Consider the following 21,056-nt stretch of genomic DNA (forward strand, 5'->3'; position numbering starts at 1 on the left):
AAATAAACGCCCTCTGGTCCCCGGTCCCCCACCCCGAGCCAGCCTGTCCCTTGGCACCGTCTCTCTGCTCGATATTCCTCAGGCTAAAGATTCAGCCTGCGAGGAACGTGTTTGTTTGAAATAAACAGGTGGCACCGGGGACCTTTGCGCAGCTTTCGGGAGAGTGGTGCCAGGAGGTGACGCCTACCTGGAGCGCCCAGGTCCAGACCTGGCACAGCTCGGTCCTGCCCTGCCCTGCGGGGAGAGAAACCGCAGCCGCCAGGCTGTGGAATGAGCTCCAGAGTTTTTTTCTGAAACCGTCAGGATTTTAGTTGGACTGATATCCCAGCTCGGGGTCAGGGAACGAGCCCTTTTCCCAGCTCACACGCTCGTTCTGGGGCTGCACGGGAGCTCAGCGGCCATTTCGGCACCTGGTTCTCAGGCACCTGCGGGCGAGGAGAACCTGAGACACCAAAACGCTCTAAATATTTCCAGGAGCTGGCCCCTCTTCAGCAGGGTGCCAGGGCACAGGATGACCCAGCACGGGTGTCCTGGGAGCTCCCATCCTGCTACACACGAGCTCACAGCTCCAGCTCGGCAGCTCTGCCATAACACACCAGTACCAGACACCTCCACGGCCAGTGTTTCCAGTGTCAGCGCAATTCAAGGCTCAAAGACGAGCACGACCATTAAGAGAGACAACACGACAACTCCTTACATCCGTCTCCCCTCAGAACCCCCCCAGCCTGCCCTCGGAAACCTAAAGCAGAGCGCTGCCGGTCACGGGCATTAGTTACCTTCACCCCTTTCCGCCTGCAGATCCTGAGGGCGCAGCCGGGGCGGCTGCCAAGAGGCAGGAACCGTTCTGCAGCGGGAGCCTGGCGAGGAGATCTCCACGCTCGGGCACATCCGAGGGGGCCGCACCAGTCAGACCAGTTAGCACGAAGCCCCTGCACCCTTCAGAGGGAGTTTCTGGAGCGTCAAACGGCGACTGTCTCCCTAATCCTGCCGGTTGCGACACTCACCAGGCGAAACAAAGGGTGCAACCGAAGGTTGGGGCGAGGGGGTGAGGAATCCCAGCTTGGAAACATTGTTCTGGTAACAAAGGCGCAGTGTTTGCCCCGGTACAGCCCGAGATTTCTATCCACCAACACAAAATTCTCAGCTGCCACCGCCACGCTGGGCCCAACGCGCGCGGCCAGACCGGGGGTACGGTGCCACGGGACCCCGGCCCGAGCCACCACAGAGCCCCTGCCCAAACCTTGGGGCCAAACTCCAGCACCTCTCACCGCGTGTGGGTCCCCTGAGTCGAGGCATCGCTGCGCCGCTGCCTCCTCCAGAGGGAAAAAAAAAAAACCACCACCACAAATCCATGCCCGACAGGCAGCCGCGCTATGATTTATTTACGGCGGTAAAAAGAAACCTTATACTAGTGCTTGGGGCTGTCAGGAAAGCTGGTGTGAGGTACCAGCCCTTCGCAGAGCAGAGGAATGAACCCAGTAACGCGCTTTCTGCTCCCCACGTGTTCCCTCTGCTCTCGTTCTTGCATTTATTTTACCGATGGAGTAATGTGTGGATTTATTTTCCTGACTGTATGGCCTTCAGCTGAGTCTGGAGGCAGCCAGGTGCCTCCAGGACCTCCTGCTAAAAGAAAAGCAGGCTTCCCTCTGGTGTATGTTTGATTACAAAGCCTTCAGTTCCTCAACAGAGCAACCGGGGAAAAAAAAAAAACCACCCAAAACCCAACCAACCAGACATACAGCAATTAACTGCTCGCTGAAATACAACGGGGCTTCCCAAGCCCGGCTTAGCAAAGCTCAAACGAGCCTCCCAGAGGTCCGTTATCAGCACTAGGCAGAGCTCCTTCCCACAGGTGTTTCGGCAAAGGTGGGCAGCACCCGGAGAAGGGGCCCCCCCGAGATTCACAGGGTTCGAGGAGACGGCGGCGGGGTCCGTGTGGCCGAGCGCAGGCGCCAGAAACGCCGCAGAGCTGCACCCCCAGAACAAGCTCTGCTGGGCGTTAACACCTTCGTGTCACAGCTTCACCCGCGCTTATCCGCAACAGAGCGAGGGGACTCTGCTCTGAATACGCAGACAACGGGGTTTGGCTGGGGGCTTTTCGGTGTTTTTTCTTCTTTTTTTTAAAGGGAGGAGGCAACACACCACTGCCACTGAGGTGACAGGGCCGACGCGCAGCCCAGGCAGCGCTTTTGCGGGCGTTGCTGATCCAAACACACCTGCAGTCCCGCGTGGGTTAACGTTGGCTCCCTCCCGAGCGCTGGGGCTTTGCTCAGTTCTTTTTGCTCCTCGGGGTGCCACAGTTCCTCCTGCTCGAGTATCACAGCAGCAGCATCCCGACGGAGGGCGGGGTCATCGCGCCAAAAACGACCCGGTCCAGCTGAAGGAGAAATTGTTAGAAAGAATTTAAAACAAATCACACGCAGCCGAGTTACAACCATCAGATCTGCCACCCACAAAGCTTCTGGCCCAAATCCCACAGTGCCAGCCCCTTCACAGAGGTAGCTGGGATGGAAACTGCTATCCCTGTGATATTTTCTTCTGGACAGCAGACACGGGTTAACTACAATCCACGCTGGAGTTTTTCAGGTGCCTGTAGTGCAAAGCCAACACAGGGGCACTGTGCCGGGCTGCACAATCACTGCAGTGTAATTTCAATTATTTATTGAAAGATACTTACACAAAGTGAGGCGGGACCCTCCTGTCAAACTCACTCTGAGCCAGGATTCCTCCCTGCCCAGGAGCACTCAGGAAGCAACCTAAAAAAGGGGAGGAGGAGGAGGATAGTATTTGCCACCTTCCCTTCCTGCAGCAGAGCACAGGCAGTGTGAGGTGCAGGGATGTGCATCATCCCCTAACAAGCTCAGAGAGCGCGGTCAGGTGCGTCTGTTGGGCTACAACTGCATAAAAAGTCAGATCAAATCACTCACCGTCACCTGTCCACCCTCCTGTGCCGGGTACGCGATGGTGGCAGAGGTGAAGTTGAAGTAAGCAGCTTCGAGAGGCTGCAGAAGCACAGCGTGGGACACTTCAATCACTCTGAGATCTGAAACTTAAGGAAAATAGTTGCATTTCATTCAAGGAAAGTAAGGAAATGGGTAAAGAAGAGAATTGAACCAGGTGGCCAACAGATCTCCTGTAGTTACAGCCAGGCAGGCCCAGCCAAGGGGAATGCGGTCCCTCCTCCTTCCCCACAACACCCTGCCCAGGCTCCGGCACGCCGCAGTCTCAGCGATGGCTGAGGAGAGCAGAGCTACAGGACACTCGGGGGTAAGAACGAGCATTGGAGGGGAGAAATTTCAACAAATGAGAATATAGCGAGTGATCTGGAGCCACCTGATACTGAACATCACAGAGACGACGCCAAAAGCCTCCGGTGGGGAGAGAATCATCCCACAGCTCCGTGTCTAAAGCAGCACAAAGAAAGGGATAGGAGGAAAGTCTCAGATTTGGTATTCGACTCGCTGAGGGACCGTGCCAGAGCGGTGGCAGCTCCATCCTGACAGTTAACAGCTGGAAGAACTGACTTTTGAAACTTAAAAAGGGACCAGGATGGGGAGTCAAGGCGTATTAGAAGGGGATTGCAGGAAGGGGAAGGCAACGCTGAGAGAAGCTGCAAATAGGACAGGAAACTGGATGTCAGAAAAACTCACAAAGCCAAGAAAGAGTGTCTGTGTGCCCGGGGAGGGGAACATCACAAGATGAAACACGAGGAACTGCACCATGCTGGACAGACAGCTACCACAAGGGGAAAGCAGGAAACGGCGAAAGCAACGGGAAGGAAAAGGCAAATCGCAGGGTCGGACCTTCAAGCACCAGCTGTAAGCTCAGACTTACGGGGAGCAAAGAGCACACCACGGAGCCTAGGAAGAGTCTCCAACCCTGCACACACACACACGAAGATTTGCTCCTGGGAAGTATGAGACAAAGCTCACCCGGAGCCAGCGGCGTAGCTGAGGTGCTGCAGAGTCCCGTCCTCCACAGCACAACCGTTTAATAGTGATTTGGAGGCCAGGAGTCCGGCCCCTTCCTCTCAGGGGGCCACGTAGAACAGGGCAAACACAGCAAGAATCAGGAGCCTCATCTAGAAGCAAAAAGAGAATGGAGTATTTTATTGCAAAGGGAATGTGAATGGGACAACTAAACGAGACAATTCAGGCCTTCACGGGCAGGAAGACACGAACAGCCACGTACTTCACAGCAATGTTGATAAGGGATATCACAGAGCAGGGAGAAACAGCCCTGGGGGTACTTGTGCTCCTGCTGGAAAGCGTACAGGTAGCGGCGCAGCAAAGCAGAACAGAAAGCGGCCGCCTCCCTCTGCGAAGCCCCAGCAGGTATCGCTGCCGTCGCGGAAGCGGCATGGCGAAGGATGGCAGCTCTCACCGCTGCCTGCACCGCCTCTGACAAAACAGAGCTGGTTCCTCTCCCCACCGAATTCCCTGTTCTTCTCAGAAAGCACTAGCCCGTATTTCCCAGCCACCGAGGGACTACCAACTCCCGCTGGTAGCCTTTCTCTCCCCAGAAGTCCCCGCTTCAGGCCACGTGTCCCTGTTTCCCTGAGCTGCCTCATGGAGACACCAGTGTCACTATATGCACTACCCAGCTACGCTGAGGCGTCACAGCCCCCGCTCCCTAGGCCAGGGGACCCTTCCTTCCCCTCAATATTCCCCTTCACGCCGGCATTTCCACCCCAGGCTGCTGCCACACAGCCCGGAGGGCTCCTGCAAAGCAGAGAAACCCCCGGTTCCACCGACTGCTGCCTGCAGAGACCCAGCGCCCGCGACACCCCCAGAGCTGCAGCAGCAGGGCCTGCCTGATCCCCCACATCCCCGCAAAGCCCACTCCCACAACACCCCCCTGGGACCTCTCCGACACCCACAGACCCCTCCCAGGGCTCCCCCCACAACCTCCTCTATTCCAGAACCCTCCCTCTGGTACCTCAGACCCGTCACAGCCTTCTCCTGCCCCACAGACCCCCAAATCCCCCTCTCCACAGACCCTCTCCTGCCCCACAGACCCCCCAGCTCTCCCCCTTCAAAGACTCTACCCCACAGACCCCAGTTCCCCCCCTCCACAGCCCTTTCCCTGCCCCACAGACCCCACTCCCCTCCCTACGGCCCCCCCCCAGGCCGCTCCTCGCCATCTCCGCCCCGTTGCCCGGCAACACCGAGCCAGGGCAGCGCCACCGGAAGTCCTCGGTGACCAGAAGTGACCTCCGGGCAGCGCGCGGCACGCTGGGAAATGTAGTTCCGCCCCGGCCACGGGGGGCTCACGGGGACTCCGCGCATGCGCAGAGCGCGCCTCGCCCCTCCCCTTTCCCGCCCTTCCCGGAGAGGCGGGGTGATCTGCGGAACTGTCTGCAAACGCCACTTCTAATTAAAAATATTCTACTTTACCATGGCCTGCAGGGGGCCCTGCTGCCCTCCAGAGAGCTCTGAGGCCTTCACCCGGCTTTGCTGGGACCCGTAGTGGGCCCTGCTGCCCCCCAGGGAGCTTGGAGATCTTTGCCGGCCTTTGCTGTGGCTTTTCAAAGCGGTTTTGGGGTGAGGGTGAGGGTTTTTGAGAGAGAGAGCGAAGAGCCCCCGTGTTTGGGGGCTGAGAGGGGGCTGCCAAGGAGAGGCGGCTGCTGCAAAGAGCTTCCAGCCCTGGCGGCGCTCGTGTGGGAGCCGCAGCTGAGGGGCTGCGCTGGGCCTGGCTCTGGACCTGGGTTAAAAGTTCTAGAGGGGCTCAAAGGCCGAGTCAGGGGTCCCAGACAGAGTGAAAGGCCCACGGAGTCCTCTGGGGCACCAGGAAAGCCAGAGGATGGTTTGTGAGGGAACTCAAAGGGTCCTGAGGCCCTTACAGAGACAAAAGAAAGCTTGGGGGGGGGGAATGAGGAGCGTGAGGCGGGGGCTGAGCGGAGAACACCAAGTTCTAGGGCCAGGGCCTGAATAAAAGCATCCTAACTAGTCCTCTGAGCACCCCCAAGCCCTCCCCAAGCCTCCGAAACACCCCAGAGCTCCCAAGGCCATCCCAGTAACCCCGCTGAGCACCCAAGTACACCCCAAAGCTCTTCAGGTCCCCCAAGACCCTCCCAGTGCCACCTGTACCCACCTGTGGGAACCCTCCCCACAGCCCCGATACCCTCCCAGAGCCCCCCAGTTCGTATGTTTGCGTTAACTCAAAATACTCTTTTTTACTTCGTTGAACGAAGGTCTTGGGCCCATCAGCCCTTCGCCGGTTGATGTTTTTGCTGAAGGCACGATGGGTTTTGAGCCGTTTTCCGTGACCTACAGAGATCTCCACGCTTGGAAAGGAGATTTCTTCAGTCGAAAGGGTTTAATGAGCGAGCAACGCCTCGGCAAAAGAGTTTAAAAAACCCAACAACAACCTATCTAGTTAGCTGCAAAGGCCAAAAATATGAGATAATTGTGGTAGGTGACGTGAGCATTCTCAAATGTCACCTTGCAGATGGAGACTTGTCCAATTCCCCCAGCTCCCCCAAGGTGGCAGTGGCACCTCAGGCCACCACAGTGCCCGGTAAATAGATTCTCGATGGAACTTTTGCCACAGAAACAAATATTTTTTTAAAGCCTATAGTAAATACATAAATTTAAAGAAAAAGGGCCGATGAATTTGCAGTCTCACCCGAAAGGTTTAACATGAAAACGTTTTTTCCTTCAGCGCTGGTTTTGCCGTCCCTGTTGGAAACAAGCGTTTGATGCTGCGTTCTGGTGTGTGGGTGCGGCGGCAGCTGAAGTGCCAGCGACAGCGTTTATATTTCAATATCATCATCATCATCATCATCACGAGAACTCACATCAACGTGAAACCACGGACAGCAGCTACTTCCTCTCCCCGCACTTTTGGCAGCAGCGGTCCGTATCCTCCGTTCCCAAATTATAAACATCGTTTGGAGAGAAACTTCATTTGTGGAGAGGTTTTGTGAGAGGTCTTACATGGCGGGGTGGTGCCGGGGGAGCAAACACCAGCTGGAATTCCTTCTGCCACCCATTCCTGCCTCCAGAGACCAAATATCAGGGGTTTGGGCAGCGAAACTGATCTTTTATTTTTCAAAGAATATCTGCAATTTCATCAACGTTGCACAGAGATAAAATCACATCCGTGGCATCGCAGCAGTACTCAGTGCTAAACCGGAGAGAGGGAAACGTGATCTCTAACTGTAGGTGTTATAATTTATATTTTGTTATAATTGTAGTAACCACAATTTTACTCTGAAAAAAAACCCAAACAACTTTTTTCCCCCAAAAGACGTCACTAGGTGCCTGTAAATCATATTCCAAAATCCTCCCACGCGAAGGGCTCCCTCCCAGCCTGTAACACGAGCGGATCTAACAGAAGGACATTGCCCACAGAGCCAGAAAATGATTCTTGGTCAGTCGATGCGAGCGTAGCATCAGGGGTTGGACTGCAGCCTCGGGAGCCCTCTCGGACGCGCACGGTCCGTCTATATCAGCGGATAAGAGGCGTAACTGGCGATCCCGCAGTGGTTCGCGTGGTTCCTCGACATGCGGATGTAGCCCTCCTCACCAAAACTCACGCCCCAGCTTTTGGGAGAGGAAACAAGCAGAGATGAGAGAAATTAAATTCATTCTTCTGTAAGCGAAGCGGCGGCTTTATCACCGTCACAGCATCAAAGTGTTTCGGTTAACTGCTTCATGGGATTTCTAATCCCCGATTAAGTTATGACAACACTCATGAACATAAAGGGAACTTAAGGTGGGTGTAAGTGTATTTTAAATGCATTTAAAGTTCCTTCGCACTGCTAGGACGGCGTAAAGGTGCTTTGACATGGCTAAGCATGAATCCTCAGGGAATAGTTTAAGGAGCGATACCAACTTTCGATGCTGTAACAACCCCCACTGCACAAGCACCCAACTGATCTTCCTCTCGTCTGTATAAATATCGGTCGTTATAAAACTGTGAGGATGCCAGTTTGAGCAGCGGGAGGTTCCCGCGGAGAGCCCGTCCCCATAGAGAGCGAGCGTACAGACAGCACGAGTTCAGTGACTCATGGTCGTGCCTTTACCTGTTTTTCACAAGCCAGTAATCCTTATCATTTAGGGTGCCGTAGCCAACCACGAGCACTGCGTGATTCACCTCCTGGGTGCACCGGGGGTCATCGTACACACCTGGAAAAAAAGGAGTTTGGAAAGGTGTCATCACCACAAGACCTCGTCTTTGAGTCAAAGTCAACCTTCGGCAGAGTCACTTCATCCAGGACTTAAGCCCCAACTTGACAAAGCTGGTGAAGGGTCTGGAGCACATGTCGTATGAGGAGCGGCTGAGGGAACTGGGGTTGTTTAGCCTGGAGAAGAGGAGGCTGAGGGGAGACCTCATCGCCCTCTACAACTACCTGAAAGGAGGTTGCAGAGAGCCGGGGATGAGTCTCTTTAACCAAGTAACAAGTGATAGGACAAGAGGGAATGGCCTCAAGTTCCGCCAGGGAAGGTTTAGACTAGATGTCAGGAAGTATTTCTTTACAGAATGGGTTATTAGGCAGTGGAATGGATTGCCCAGGAAGGTGGTGGAGTCCCCATCCCTGGAGGTGTTTAAGAGTAGGGTCGACATAGCGCTGAGAGATATGGTGTAGATGGGAACTGGCAGTGTTAGGTTAATGGTTGGACTAGATGATCTTCAAGGTCCTTTCCAACCTAGTTGATTCTGTGATTCTGTGATTCTGTGAAATTCCACCAAATTTCATAAGCTTTATGTGGAGAAGGACACAGAAGACTGTGAAGAAGATCTCCAGGGTAGAAGGACGTACCTGACCTGTACAAGAAGAAGGTGGGCTGGGTGGCGTCAATGGCGACAGAGACGGGTCCGATGTTGGCTACAGCATCTTTCAGGGCTGCTTCGTTGGCGTAGGGGAGCTCAATGTACTTGGAGCAAGTGGCGGCTCGTGTGGAAGCATCATATCGACATGTCCCATTCTGGTGGGAACAAGGGGGAGTTGAGAAGAGGAGCGTGAGGGATTCACCAAGAACATCTCAAGACTTTCGGGTACGTGTTTTCTGTCAGCCCTCTTTTACCCTGTGCTAACCCTGTTCTTCACTTTTCTTTGAGCACCGTTTTTCTACACAGGATGACAGAAAAGATGGCTGGAAGGACCTGAGAAGACTGTCTTGTCCATCTCACTTCCCCACACCAAGAACTGGCAAACTATTGCAACAGAGTTCTCTGCCTTTTTTCTAGAAACCTCTGATGACAATACTTCTACCACTTCCCTAGAGAAACTGTCCTTGCTTCCTCATCCTTCCCATCAGGAGGCTCCTCCTCATGTTTAACCTAAATTTCTTCTATCGCAAATTAAGCCCGTGGCTTCTCAGTCTCCCTGTGGACACACAGAACAGTGTCTTTTGTCTCTGCAGCTGCCTTATGCATGTTTGAAGATTTGTATTCCACTTCTCTGTCTTGGACTGAGCTGCTGGTGCGTTGACCTGTTTTCAAGACACCAGGTCATTCCAGGGCATCTCTTGTCTCTGGCCATCAAGACTCTCAGCATTAGGATCTTTATTTTCTTACGGCTCTTTCCTTATGACCTTGCAGCAGTCACACAGCATCTGTTACAGGCAACTCTTCAACAAACAATTGTATAAACCTCATTCACCGGAAACCTCTGCCCACTGAAATGGTAGAAATACCAATATCCCATTTTTCAACTACAGAAGATGGAATAATACAGAGAGCTGAGAATAGGACCCAGGAATCCTGTCCCATTCTTCCCTTCCGTGTAGTACGTTGCCTCATAATTTATGTAGGACAGAAACATGTAGAAATTCTGGCTCCCAGTCCAGGCATTCACCTAAGAGAAAAGAAGAACTCCAAAGGTCCTTTCCCTGGCTTTGAAAGAATCAGCTGCAAAGATGACACGAGACTGGTAGAAACCAAGACAGAGGGAGAGGAGGAGAAAAGTGTCTGCACGGGAGAGCAGAACGAAAGGCCCTGCTGCTTCCACGCACACGTGTTTTTCTGCAGCTTCCCCGTGCTGTTGGGGTCTGTCACCTACCTGAGCCACGTAGGGGTAGGACTCGTCCGAGTCAATCCCTTGGTTGTCGATGATGTACTGGAAAGCGCCGGTGATGTAACCTCCGCTGCAGCCTTTGTTCCCATACATCATGGAGCAGTCAACGAGGTTCTGGGTGCTCAGGGACACCAGCTTCCCTGTCTTCAGCTTCACCTGGGCCTCCAGGGCTCCCACGGCGCTGAACGCCCAGCACGACCCACAGGCGCCCTGCGAAAGCCCCAGAGACGCTCAGCCCGAGCCCGGGTCCGAGACGCGAAGAGGCGCAGAGAGAGCTTCAAACCTGGTTCTTCACGTCCGTGACGCATCCCTTCTCCCTCCAGTCCACCGTGTCCGGGTCTCGGCTGCCGGGCTGCGGTTGGTACGTGGAGGTCTGGTTTGGCCGAGGGACAACGTTGAGTCCAGTCAACAAAGCTGCCACTTCTTCACTGGTCTGGTGGGAAAAGAAAGTCCCTGCTCATGATGTCCTTGTGTTGGAGACATCTTACACTGGGCATGCTGGAAGTGGAGGGGCATTTCCCTTGAACAGTCTGAGCGGCAAGAATTAGGTTTGTGGAGTCCTTGACTTTATTTTTGACATTTATTTTCTAGCCATTCATTGGAAAGGGCAAGAAAAAGAAGATACAGAGCGTAACTCCAGCACCAAAAATCCCTCGAAGCTGGTGCATTTCACTGAACAACACTACAACCTTGGGACATCGAAGAGGGAGGATTTGCAAATATATATAATGACCAGGCCCAGGTCTGTGCATCCCTAATGCTGCGTTTAGGAGTCGTTTCCTCACACCACATTGCCTCACGCCGCTGGGTTGGGCACAGGAATGTCTGAGGAGTTTGTCCCCGGCTGTTGGAGTCCCAAGAGGGTGGGCTGAGAGGGGTGGTTGGGAGTTCCTCCACCCCTAACCCACCCCTGCGCCTTGTTAAATCAACCTCGCAGGTAGTTAGAGATGAAGACAACCCCCTTCTCAGCAGCGCGGCCGGCACCTACCATGTCTGCGAGGTGGTTCATGCCCAGCTGGTAGGAGTGCAGCCCCAGGGAGTGCTCCAGATTGTGCAGCGTCACCAGTCGCAGGTTCCTCTCCCACGTCGCGCGCCGGTCCCCTTCCTCTTTCTGAAACCAAACGCGGCCTCGTGGTGTGTGGCAGCGACCCCCGCAGCCATTTCATCCCACAGAAGGTGGTGGGCAGCCCCTGTCAAGCCAGCCCTGGGGACCAGTGGTGCTTCGGAGCGCTGTCGGCTCTTCTCCCCCCACGGCAGCACCCCAAGCCACCCCCACCCCGGCACAGCCCTACCTCGTGGCGGTACTCCCTGCCGTAGGTTTTCTTCCAGAGCTGCCAGTGCCAGTCCAGCGCGGGGTCGGGGTGTCCCAGTGCCGCCGCCAGCGCGGCCAGGAAGGCGACGGGAACCAGCAGCTTCATCCCGCTCGGCTGGGGCTGGGGCGTCGGAGCGACACGGGACGCAGGCTGGGAGCCGCGGGCTCAGACCCGGAGCCGTGCTTGACCCCTTAGTGACAAATCCGGTTGGGTGAGGGAGGCCCAGCGGTGATGACATCCCTGACCTGGGCTCCCTGGCATGCCCTGCGCTGCGTTTCTACACCGGCTGATGCCCGACAGCTCCCGTCCTGCCTGCCCAGACAAGCACCCCGCAGCAGCGCTGCCTCACCAGCTGCGCACCCCCAGCCCCTGCCAGGTGGGGTAAGAAATCCTGCCCCGCACTCGGAAACTCCCCTCGGCGGGAGAAGCGTTGCTGGAGCCAACCCCTGCCCTCCCCGCGCCGACACCGGGAGGCCGGGACGCATCCAGACACGCGCCTTGTCTGACGGTTCCACCCTGCCCGAGAAACCCTCCCGAAGGAGGTTTGCACATCGCCTGGTCAAGCGGCTGTTTTGACCAACCTGTGTTTTCCAGCACCTTGAAAAACAAACACAAAAAAATCCTATTTTTATCCAACCGACGTCCACCAGCTCCCGAGGACGGGCTGCTACCTACAATTCAACTACCCAGAGAGGGCTTGGAGGAGATTAGAGATAAGATGGAGTCAGAGTCAACATAAAAATATTGTTCCTTCAGTTTTACTTCCTCAAAGCTCCCAGCGGGGTGTTAAAACACAAAAGAACCCAACGTACCTGAAAACGCTTCTTCTGGTGGTGGGTCCCGGCAGCGCGTCTATGGGCTGGGGGGACGCCGGGGACAAATCCAGCACATCCCCACCACCGGGACACCCAGGACCTCTGGCACACGGCGCCTGCAACTCGTCAGACAAATCACGAGTCAGGAAATGAGGAAATGCTCTGATTTCATTTTCACTTAGCTGGGAACCGGCCTTGCTGGGCTGGTCACGGGGTTATCTGAAGCAGGACCCTCCATGCCATCAGAAAATGATGGTGGATGAGAAAGTTTTCTTTTCCCAGCACCCCAAAAATTAGTGGCAAAGCTCTCACGGTGGTTTATGTGGCTCGAGGGGCCGGCGGGCAGGAGCGGGGCTCACGCTCCTCTCACAGGATCTTCACATTTTCATGACTTGATGCTGAGCTAAGAGACAGGATGAGGTCAAGCACGGAGCCTTGCTACTGGTTTGAACTGGGTAGAGTCCCATCCCACCGCAGCGGTGTACCGACCAGACCAAGCCAGCCCTTAGGAAAAAAATCACATTTATTCCCTTTCCGACGGGGAGGCGCGGATGGGAAGACGAGGTTTCGATACGGTCACGGGACGGAGCTGAGCTGACCAGCCTCAGACCCCACGGGCACAGGAGACACATTTACAGTGCAGATGGGCTGAAAACGCAGCCAGCAAAGTCTCCAGCTGCCTGGAAATCACACTCCAGCCTCTCCTCAGGGCATCCTCCGGGTCCCCACGCAGGACAGCCGGGCAGGAGGGTGCATTTCTCCCCACTACAAAGCACCGTGGGACATAAAATGGCTGCAAGAAACCATCTTCTAAGAGAAGAGAAGAAAACAAAACAGCGTCTCAAGAGCTTTGAAAATGCAGCTGAGTCATTTTCTAAAAAGCTGCCCGAGACTGCAAGAGTTAGCAATGACAACCGCACGCCTTCCACCTCAAGAATTGAAATAATTCCTGACAGATTATCCCTTATTAGTGGAGAAGTTCCTGGGGAGGGTGGATGAGTTGGTCACACTTGGTGGCCAATTTCGTCGTTCCTGATTTCTGCTCGGAAATTCTGCTCGGAAATTCTGCTCGGAAATTCTGCTCGGGATTCCCCACGAAGGGAAGGTTGGAGCGGACCCGGGCACGCTCGGGCTCAGTGGGGTGAGTGGTGGCACCCCAAGAGTGGGTCCCAGAGCAGGGCACCCCTCTGGATCCGGGGGAGCTCCGTAGGGGGCAGCCCCACGGTGCTTCCGCGGTTCCTCGCCGGCCGGGTAGAGCCCCGGTCACCAGAACGCGCTCCCCGATTTTTGGAGGAAGAAAGAAGCAAAAATCAGACAACAGGAGGTCGCTGCCTCCTGCCTTACCACCCCTCACCCTCACTTTTTTCTCTCCTCATCCCTTTTTTTTACATTCTTTTTCCAACTCATGCTTCCTCTCCAGCAGCCACAGGAATAACCAAATTCGCATCTCTTGGCCAAAAAGGCTGAACCTCCTGACTGCTTCCCTGCCAGATTTTGCTGCCACTAACTCGGGGTGGGGGCAGAGGAAAATCACTTATTTTCTCTGTCCTAGAGTGAGTCAAAACCACCAGGGAAATACCAGATAAAGGTGAATGAATTAGTTTTGTATATCAAAAATACTTTTTTTAAATTTTTTTTTTTTAAATCCTACCAAGGCCAGAGATGAGAGACAGAAGAGGAAACGGGTGGGTTTTAGCCCAGCTCTGACAGGAGGATAAAGGAGCTTTGTTGACAGAACTGCCCACAGCTGGGATTTTTTTGTTGTTGTTTTTAAAAAAGATAATGGTTTTCAGCTGCTGAACGCAGCCTTGCTGACATGGCAGGTTTTGTTTTCCAGAGATGCGTCTGCCTGAGCGGAGCTGTTCCAGTTCAACTCTTTGTTTCTCCTTGTTCTGCATTTTACGTGGTGAAAAGCCGGTTCACCAACGCGTCGGAACGCAAAGGGGCAGCGCGGCCGCAGCGAGCCTCGAGGCTGCGCCCCCAAACTGGCCGAAGCAGGGGGTTCGCCCCCGTGTCCCCAAACCAGTTCAGCTTCTCTCTCTCCGAGACGCACCAGCCCTTTGCGCTGACTCAGCACCCGGGAATGTTGGAAACCTTGGAGTTTCCCGCAGAGCAGAAATCCCATTTTTGAGCCAGTGCCGAGCAGTCAGGCAGGAGCGTTTTGGGTGACGTCCGACGAGTCGGGTTTATAGGGTTAGTCAGGGGCCCTTGTGATGGAGCTCAGCCCTGACCAGCCCTCGGGAAAGCTGATGGGCGCTGAGCCAGCGCATCGCTGGCACCTCTGGGAACCTCCAGGGTGCCCCCGCTGAAAGCAGAAGCTGCTCAGCCTCGGGGTTTGCTGTTTTGACGAGCCAGAAGTCGTCCCCATCTGTCACGGCCCACTCGGTGGACGCGTGATGGTTCGTTTGCTACGATCTCGAAAGTGCAAAATTAAGGTGACCAACACCAAAGGGGAGAGCAGTAATCAAACAGCGGAACTTTATTGTGTTGCCTGTGGAGCGGCACGTGACAGAGATGGGTGAGAGGAAGGAGAAAAGTAACGTTAAGTTTAGAGAGAGGAGGGAGGGAGGTTATAGCTGCCACCGCTGATCTCGCGACGTTCTAACGGTCCCGGGTCCAGCTGATGCTGCGTCGTCGATCGTCGTGGTCCTTGATGGGGAAGCTTCCAATTTTCGTTGCCCAGAAGTCATCTTTTATGCTTCCTAACACACCTTGTTCCACCTCTGCCTCAGGGGTCTCCGCCCTTCTCAGAATTCAATTCTCATCTCTCCGCCCTTCTCGAGCGAGGCCATCGCGCGTGCGCAGGGGGAGCGTCCGAGGCGTGCTCAGTCTTGGAGGCGGGTAACCTTCGACCAGGAGGTGTGTTTTGGTGTTATAATGAAGCAAAGTTCGTCTAAAGTTCAGGATTTCTTCATCGATGCTATGGCAACAGTTGCGATCCATCTTTTTTGACAGTAGCTATGCCGTTATCTCTAACGGCTCTGGCCAGGCCCAGGTACCCAAGAGCGGCCCAGGACTCTCGGTACCACGCAGGAGCCTTTGCACCACATTCCACTCCTGGGATCAGCAGCTGCGCTCCAAGCAGGCAGCACCTCCCTGCCCGTGTCCCTGATGACAACGCTGAGACAACGCTGAGCTTCTGACCGACTCTTACACCATCCGACGAGCCGTCGGCGGTGACGGGCACGACGCGATTCACCCCCCGAGAGCAGCTCGGGTCGTGGTAGAGCCCTGGAAGGTGTTTGGAACCAGCCTTTGGACAACTCCCCCTCAGCTGCTGCCCAACTGGGAATCCAGTTCCCTCTTTGGGCGGTGCCACCAGCGCCTGTCGCCGAGATCGAGGGCGACACAAGCTAAATGCAAGTCAAAGATAAAATCATTTATAGAAATATATGGCAGCGCCAGATCCCAATCCGGGGGTTTTGCTGCCCCACCAATCCCCAAGCCCCGTCCTTGGCCAGGAGCTGCTCCGCGGCCCCAGCGACACGAGGCCTGACCCCTTCCGCACACACACCCGCAGGAAACATCCCTTGGAAGGAAACTTTGCGCATCCCCAGATAGTTCCTCTGCCAACTTTCCGTCCCCATCGCTGCGGCCGCTCTCGAGGAAAAGCAGCAGTCGAGGGGGACGCACCGAGGAGGTAGCGCTGGGCTCTGTCCCCCAGGTGAGCGCAAAAGGACCGTTTCTCCACGTTCTCCAGCCAAAAATCACCGCAGGGAAGTGTCTCACCTGCCTGCCCGGCCACGGTGCAGCTTCCCACGGAGCCCAGCTCGGCCTCACGGCAGCACAGGGGTGTGAGGAGGTTCCCCTGCTTGCTGCAGCCGGGAGCTGGCGAACGAGGAAATGCTCCAAAATCACTTATTTTTTCCCCAACCCCGATGGCCTGGCAGAACCCGATGAACCAACCAGCGCCCCTCATCCTCCGTCACCCCGCCAGGCCCTTCGCCACCCACGGCTCGGTGCAAGTCGGAAAAAGAAACTTATTTTTAAGTGTCTAAACATTTTTTTGCGTGGATTTCTAAAGCAGATGTCACCTTCCCTGCCTGTCAGGGCTCGCCCCGAGCTTTGCTGCAGTCATTTTGCCATTAGTTTCATGAAAAGGAATGCTTGGATTTGGGGTTTTGGCTGCGAAACGCCCCCAGCCCTGGCACCACCGTTTGCCCCAGAGCGGCGGCACTGCAGCCCCTTCACTGCTCCACTTTCTTCCTCCTCACCCCCCCCCCCCCGCCGTTATTTCTTCCACCTGTTTCAGGGATCCTGCGGAACCAGCTGGGATTTTGCAAAAAGTCCCCAGCAGCATCTTTTCTCCCCGCTCCGCTCCGCACTCGGCCGCGTTTCGCCGTCGGCTCCTGCCCCGTTGGCAAAGGGAAGGATTTTCCCACCCCCCGTCCCACCACGGGGCCCTCACAGCACAGAGCAAACCAGCCGGAGCCTTTATTCCCGACGGGGTTTATTTTAAAAATAAAATCGTATCGTTCTCTGCAGCCCCCACTGGGATACAGGGTGGGGGGAGACAGATCCGCGCTCTCCACGGGGATGTTCCACCCACGCGGGATTTCCGGGCGCGTCCGCGTTCCCGGAGGCAGAGCCCGGTGTGGGACCCGTTTGCACAAGCGTCTCCGGACAGATCAGACTCTCCAGAGCCCGGCGCCAAGCGTCAGCGGCCGCGGGAAGGCAGAACCCGGCACACGCGGGGCCGGACGGCAAAGGAGTCCCGGGAAAACAGAGTTGGGGGAGCTCATGGCACCGTTCATCCGCAGCCGGGGGGTCTCTCCCCGATTCTGTGGGAGATTTCTCATAAAGAGCCAGAGATTCCCCCCCCCCGGAGCGACGTCAGCGTTGGAGATTGGGAGCGAAAAGGCCGAGTTTGAAGACGGGGAAGCAGGGGAGGGCGGCCGGAGGCGGCGCGGGGAGGGAGCGTGCGGGCAGCGCTCACATCTTGGGGAAGCTGGCGAGGTTGGCGACGCCGCAGGCGTTGTTCATGTTACGGGCCAGCAGGACGTAGCCCTTGTTGCCCCACTCCTCGCCCCAGCTGTGGGGAGAAAAGGCCGAGCCTGAGCCCCCGGCAGAGCCCGGCCCGGTGAAGAGCAGCCGCGCCGTCCCGCCGTACCTGTTCTTGATGATCCAGTGCTTGGTGCCCTTCTGCGAGCCGTAGCCCACCGCCAGCACCGCGTGGTTGATGTTCTCGGCGTTGCAGCTCTCGTCGTAGTACACGCCTGGGGGGCAGGACGGACGGTCACGCGCTGGGTGAACCACCCGGCCGTGCCTCAGTTCCCCTGAGCTGCCAGCGGGCACCAGAGGGGGTTCCCCCGCGCAGCCCCTCACCCCGGCTGTAGAACTGGAAGGAGGGCAGGCTGGCGTCAATGCCCACGGAGACGGGTCCGATCCTGGCCACGGCCCTTTTCAAAGCCTTCTCGTTGCCTTCGGGGATTTCCCGGTAGCCGCGGCACTTGGCCGCCTTCCCGGTGGGGCTGTACATGCAGCTCTCGTCCTGCGGCGGCCCAGCAAGGTCAAGGTGAGATGGGGCCGGGAGGGCGGTCGCGGGGGGAGCAGAGAGAGGCCTCACCCCCCCTCCCCAGCCCCAGACCTGGCCGATGTAGGGGTAGGCGTCCTCCGAGTCGATGCCGCGGTTCTGCCGGACGTACTCGAAGGCGTTGGTCATGTAGCCGCCGCCGCAGCCGTCGTTGTTGGCCACACAATCCACCAGGTTCTGGGGGCTGAGGGACAGCAGCTTCCCCGTCTTGCGCTTCAGCTGCCCCTCCAGCGCGCCCACCGAGCTGAAAGCCCAGCACGAGCCGCACTGGCCCTGCGGGGACACGGCGGGTGACACCGGGGTGACACCGGGGTGGCCGCCCCCGCTCTGGGCACCCCCGGGAGCACCCGGTTTACCTGGTTTTTGACGGGTGTCACGTAGCCTTTCCTCCTCCAGTCCACGGCGGCCGGGGCTCTCTCGCTCCAGTCGGGGACGTAGAGCGTCTCGTTGCGCCGGGGGCGGCCGCGAGGCACCTTCAAGCCCGTCATCATCCTCACCACCTCCTCGCTGGTCTGGGGAAGGAGCCCGGGGTGGGTGGGTGCAGCCCTGGGGCACCCAAGGGTGCTGGGTCCCCTCTGTCCCCCCCCACCCCGCTGACACTCACCATGTCACCCAGGTGGTTCATGGCCAGCTCAAAGGAGCGGAGGCCCAGCGCGTGCTCCAGGTTGTGGCTGTTGATGTACTTGAGGTTCTTCTCCCAGATCAGCCTCCGCGTCGCCTCGTCCGCCTGCGCCACGGGGACGTCAGGGCGGGGGGGGGCTGCGCCCACGGCCCCCCCCCACGACACCCACAGGGACACCCACCCCACAGGGACCCCCAGCTCCCCCCCCCCCCGCCGTACCTCCCCGTTGTACTGCTTGCGGTGGGTTTTCTTCCACAGGTCCCACTGGGCGTCCAGCTCCCGCTCGGGGCGCAGCTGGGCCAGCGCCGCGGGGACCAGCAGGGCCACCAGTGTGGGCCACCACATCCTGGGGATGGCACGGGAACGGAGCCTGGGAGGGTGGACGGGGACGGGACCCTGCCGGGCTATAGGGGACGGGGACCCGCCGTCCCCCCACGTGTGGCGCTATAGGGGCCAGGACCCCACGCCCATCCCATTTCCAGGCCCTGGGGGGCCCCACGCACCCCACTACTGAGCTGGGAGGGACTGGGACCCCCACACACACCCTGGGAATGGGCTGGGGGACACCAGAACCCCGCACCCACCCCGTGTCCCGGCCCCGGGACCAGCACCCTCCGTACACCCCCGGTCCTAGGGCCAGGACCCCCCTGCCCACCCTATTTTGGGCTGGGGACCCCCCGCCCGCCCCGTTTCGGGGCAGGACCCCCCCGCGGGCAGCGCTGGCGCCCCATGAGCCGCGACGGCCGGTTCCCGTTACCCCCCACCGGCCCTTTTCCAGCCGTGGGGACCCCGAGGTTTGGGGGCGCAGGGAGCGGGGGGGTGCAGGCGGGGGGGCACCCACGCACCCTCCCCCTCCCTTACTTTACCCCCTCGCCCCCTGCACCCCCCTTCTCCCCCCGGGGCGAGCCCCCAGCCCCGCTCGATGCTCCGTGCCTCAGTTTCCCCTTTCGCACCCCTGAGTGCCCCGACGCCGCCACACGGGACCCCATTTCCCCCCGCTCCCATCCCCCTCAACCGGGGTCCATTTCCCTGGGGAAAAAGCCCCCCGACCGCCCCAGCAGCCCCTCGCCGGGTGCCCCGGGCCCCCCCGGGCCCCCCCCGCCCCGCTCACCCCGACATGGTGCTGGCGGGCGGCGCGGCGGGGCCGGGGGTGCGGGCGGGGGCCGCGGCCGCGGCTCTTTTATGCCGCTGGATTGAGGAAGTCGAGAGGCAGCTGGAAAATGTTGGCAGCGCCCGGGGTCGGGGGGCGGGGGGGAGCGGGGGGGGGCGGAGAGAAGGAGGCGGCGGGGAGGGGGGCGCGGCGGCGGCTCCCCCCGCTTCACGCGGTGCTGCGGGACAGAGCGGAGTCAGCCCCGGCTGGGGGGGCTCCGGATCCTGCCCCAGGGACCCCCCCCTGCCCCAGCACCGCACCTTGGGGACCCCCTCCTGCCCCCGGGGACCCCCCCTTGCCCCAGGGACCCCCCTCCCCGCCCCAGCACCGCACCCCGGGGACCCCCTCCTCGTCCCAACGTCCTGCCCCAGGGTCACCCCGTCCCGCGGGTGAGGGGCTGTTTGTGCTCCCGGGATCCCCCCCAACCCCGGGAGGGCTGAGCACCCCCTCGCTTCGGGAGAGGCACCACGTGGCAGGATTAACCCCCCCTCCAGCAACTCGGGGGCCTGGAGCGGAGGACCCCAGCCCAGCACCCCTTCCCCTGCCCCCCCCCCCCCCCCAGGCAGTGCAGGATTTGGCCACCCCCTGGGCCCGGTTTTGGGGGCGCCCAGGCTTAGCCCCGAGGCCAGACGGTGCTTTCTGCCGTGACTGGCACCGTGTCACGAGTCAGAAAACCTTGTTCATGGCCCGGAAGGTCCCGGTGGCATCAGTCCCCCCCTCGGGGGACGCCCGGCTGGGGACATCATCATCATCATCATCGTCATCATCGTCCAGCCGCGGGTACGAGGGGCCCCAGGCGCAAGGGGCAGAGTTAAGGGGATGGGAGAAGCACCGAGGCCCAGATCCAGGCTGGAGCCGCCTCCAAACTGCGCCCACGTCACCCCAAACCCGTGTGGGGGTCCCCAGGGAGAGGGACCTGCCCCCCCCTTGACTGCGGAGAAAGGGGGTGGCTGAGTCAGGCCGGGGCTTGGCCACAGACTCATCGCCCCGAGCACGGGGCCCTGACTCGGCCGCGCGTGAGCGAGGGGGGAGGCCACGGGGCCCAAAGTGGGGGGAGCCGAGGGTTTAGGGGGCCACGGAGGAGGTGAGGCTGAACTGGGAGCACTGGGCTGAACTGGGAGCACTGGGCCACATCCCCTCTCCGGCTGCAGGGCTGGGGGAGAACAGGAGGATTGGGGAGATGACAAGGGAGGGGGAACACGCTCCAGCCCCCCCCCCGTGAGTAATTTGGGGGAGGGGGGAAAGTGAGCGTGGGGGGAAGGTCCAGCCCCATCACCGGGAGGCCAAGGAGGGGGGGCAGGGCCCCCCCAGCGGTGTGACCAGGGCCAGGGGAGGCAGAAAGGAGGCAGAGCTTTGAAAAAGGGAAAATATCTTCTTGTAAAATCTCTGCTCCATAGAATCATCTGCGACAAGAGGGAGCGCGGGGCCCAGAACAAGCCCCCCCCCACCCCCCAGGAGGAGGTTTGGCTCCTGCCTGCCCCAAGCGATGATAAAATAACCCCCCCTCACATCAAAAAATAATACAATTCTCCAAATGGGCTGCGACAGGAATGAGCCTCTGGCCCCCCCTCGGCCACCCCGTCCCTCTCCAGCAGCCTG

General features: G+C 58.4%; 2 protein-coding genes and 1 long non-coding RNA gene across 5 annotated transcripts; all 3 read right to left on the reverse strand.

Annotated features, from left to right (window-relative positions):
• Positions 1 to 1,348: 1,348 nt before the first annotated feature.
• On the reverse strand, positions 1,349 to 4,764 carry LOC141936215 (uncharacterized). The gene is made up of 5 exons (XR_012626699.1): positions 4,192 to 4,764; positions 3,933 to 4,081; positions 2,928 to 3,049; positions 2,678 to 2,756; positions 1,349 to 2,377 (listed from the first exon to the last, which is right to left on the reverse strand). It is a non-coding gene; the product is annotated as an uncharacterized LOC141936215 (long non-coding RNA).
• Positions 4,765 to 7,023: 2,259 nt separating this feature from the next.
• On the reverse strand, positions 7,024 to 12,280 carry CTSS (cathepsin S). 2 transcript variants are annotated; one of them, XM_074853024.1, is made up of 9 exons: positions 12,150 to 12,271; positions 11,919 to 11,934; positions 11,317 to 11,527; positions 11,013 to 11,135; positions 10,308 to 10,457; positions 10,010 to 10,234; positions 8,768 to 8,933; positions 8,030 to 8,132; positions 7,024 to 7,547 (listed from the first exon to the last, which is right to left on the reverse strand). In XM_074853024.1, exons 3-9 carry the CDS (start codon positions 11,440 to 11,442, stop codon positions 7,448 to 7,450), a joined length of 993 nt encoding a protein of 330 aa, XP_074709125.1. In that variant the 5' UTR covers positions 11,443 to 11,527; positions 11,919 to 11,934; positions 12,150 to 12,271; the 3' UTR covers positions 7,024 to 7,447. The 2 variants fall into 2 exon arrangements, with proteins under 2 accessions (XP_074709125.1, XP_074709124.1); XM_074853023.1 differs by lacking the exon at positions 11,919 to 11,934 and having other exon boundaries at positions 12,150 to 12,280.
• A 4,305-nt stretch (positions 12,281 to 16,585) lies between these two features.
• On the reverse strand, positions 16,586 to 19,508 carry CTSK (cathepsin K). 2 transcript variants are annotated; one of them, XM_074853022.1, is made up of 8 exons: positions 19,419 to 19,508; positions 18,527 to 18,653; positions 18,290 to 18,412; positions 18,042 to 18,197; positions 17,740 to 17,958; positions 17,478 to 17,643; positions 17,263 to 17,368; positions 16,586 to 17,184 (listed from the first exon to the last, which is right to left on the reverse strand). In XM_074853022.1, exons 1-8 carry the CDS (start codon positions 19,424 to 19,426, stop codon positions 17,085 to 17,087), a joined length of 1,005 nt encoding a protein of 334 aa, XP_074709123.1. In that variant the 5' UTR covers positions 19,427 to 19,508; the 3' UTR covers positions 16,586 to 17,084. The 2 variants fall into 2 exon arrangements, with proteins under 2 accessions (XP_074709123.1, XP_074709122.1); XM_074853021.1 differs by having other exon boundaries at positions 18,527 to 18,677; positions 19,419 to 19,441.
• Positions 19,509 to 21,056: the final 1,548 nt, after the last annotated feature.

The sequence above is a fragment of the Strix uralensis genome, chromosome 32 (genome assembly GCF_047716275.1).
Source record: "Strix uralensis isolate ZFMK-TIS-50842 chromosome 32, bStrUra1, whole genome shotgun sequence".
Taxonomy (NCBI): domain Eukaryota; kingdom Metazoa; phylum Chordata; class Aves; order Strigiformes; family Strigidae; genus Strix; species Strix uralensis.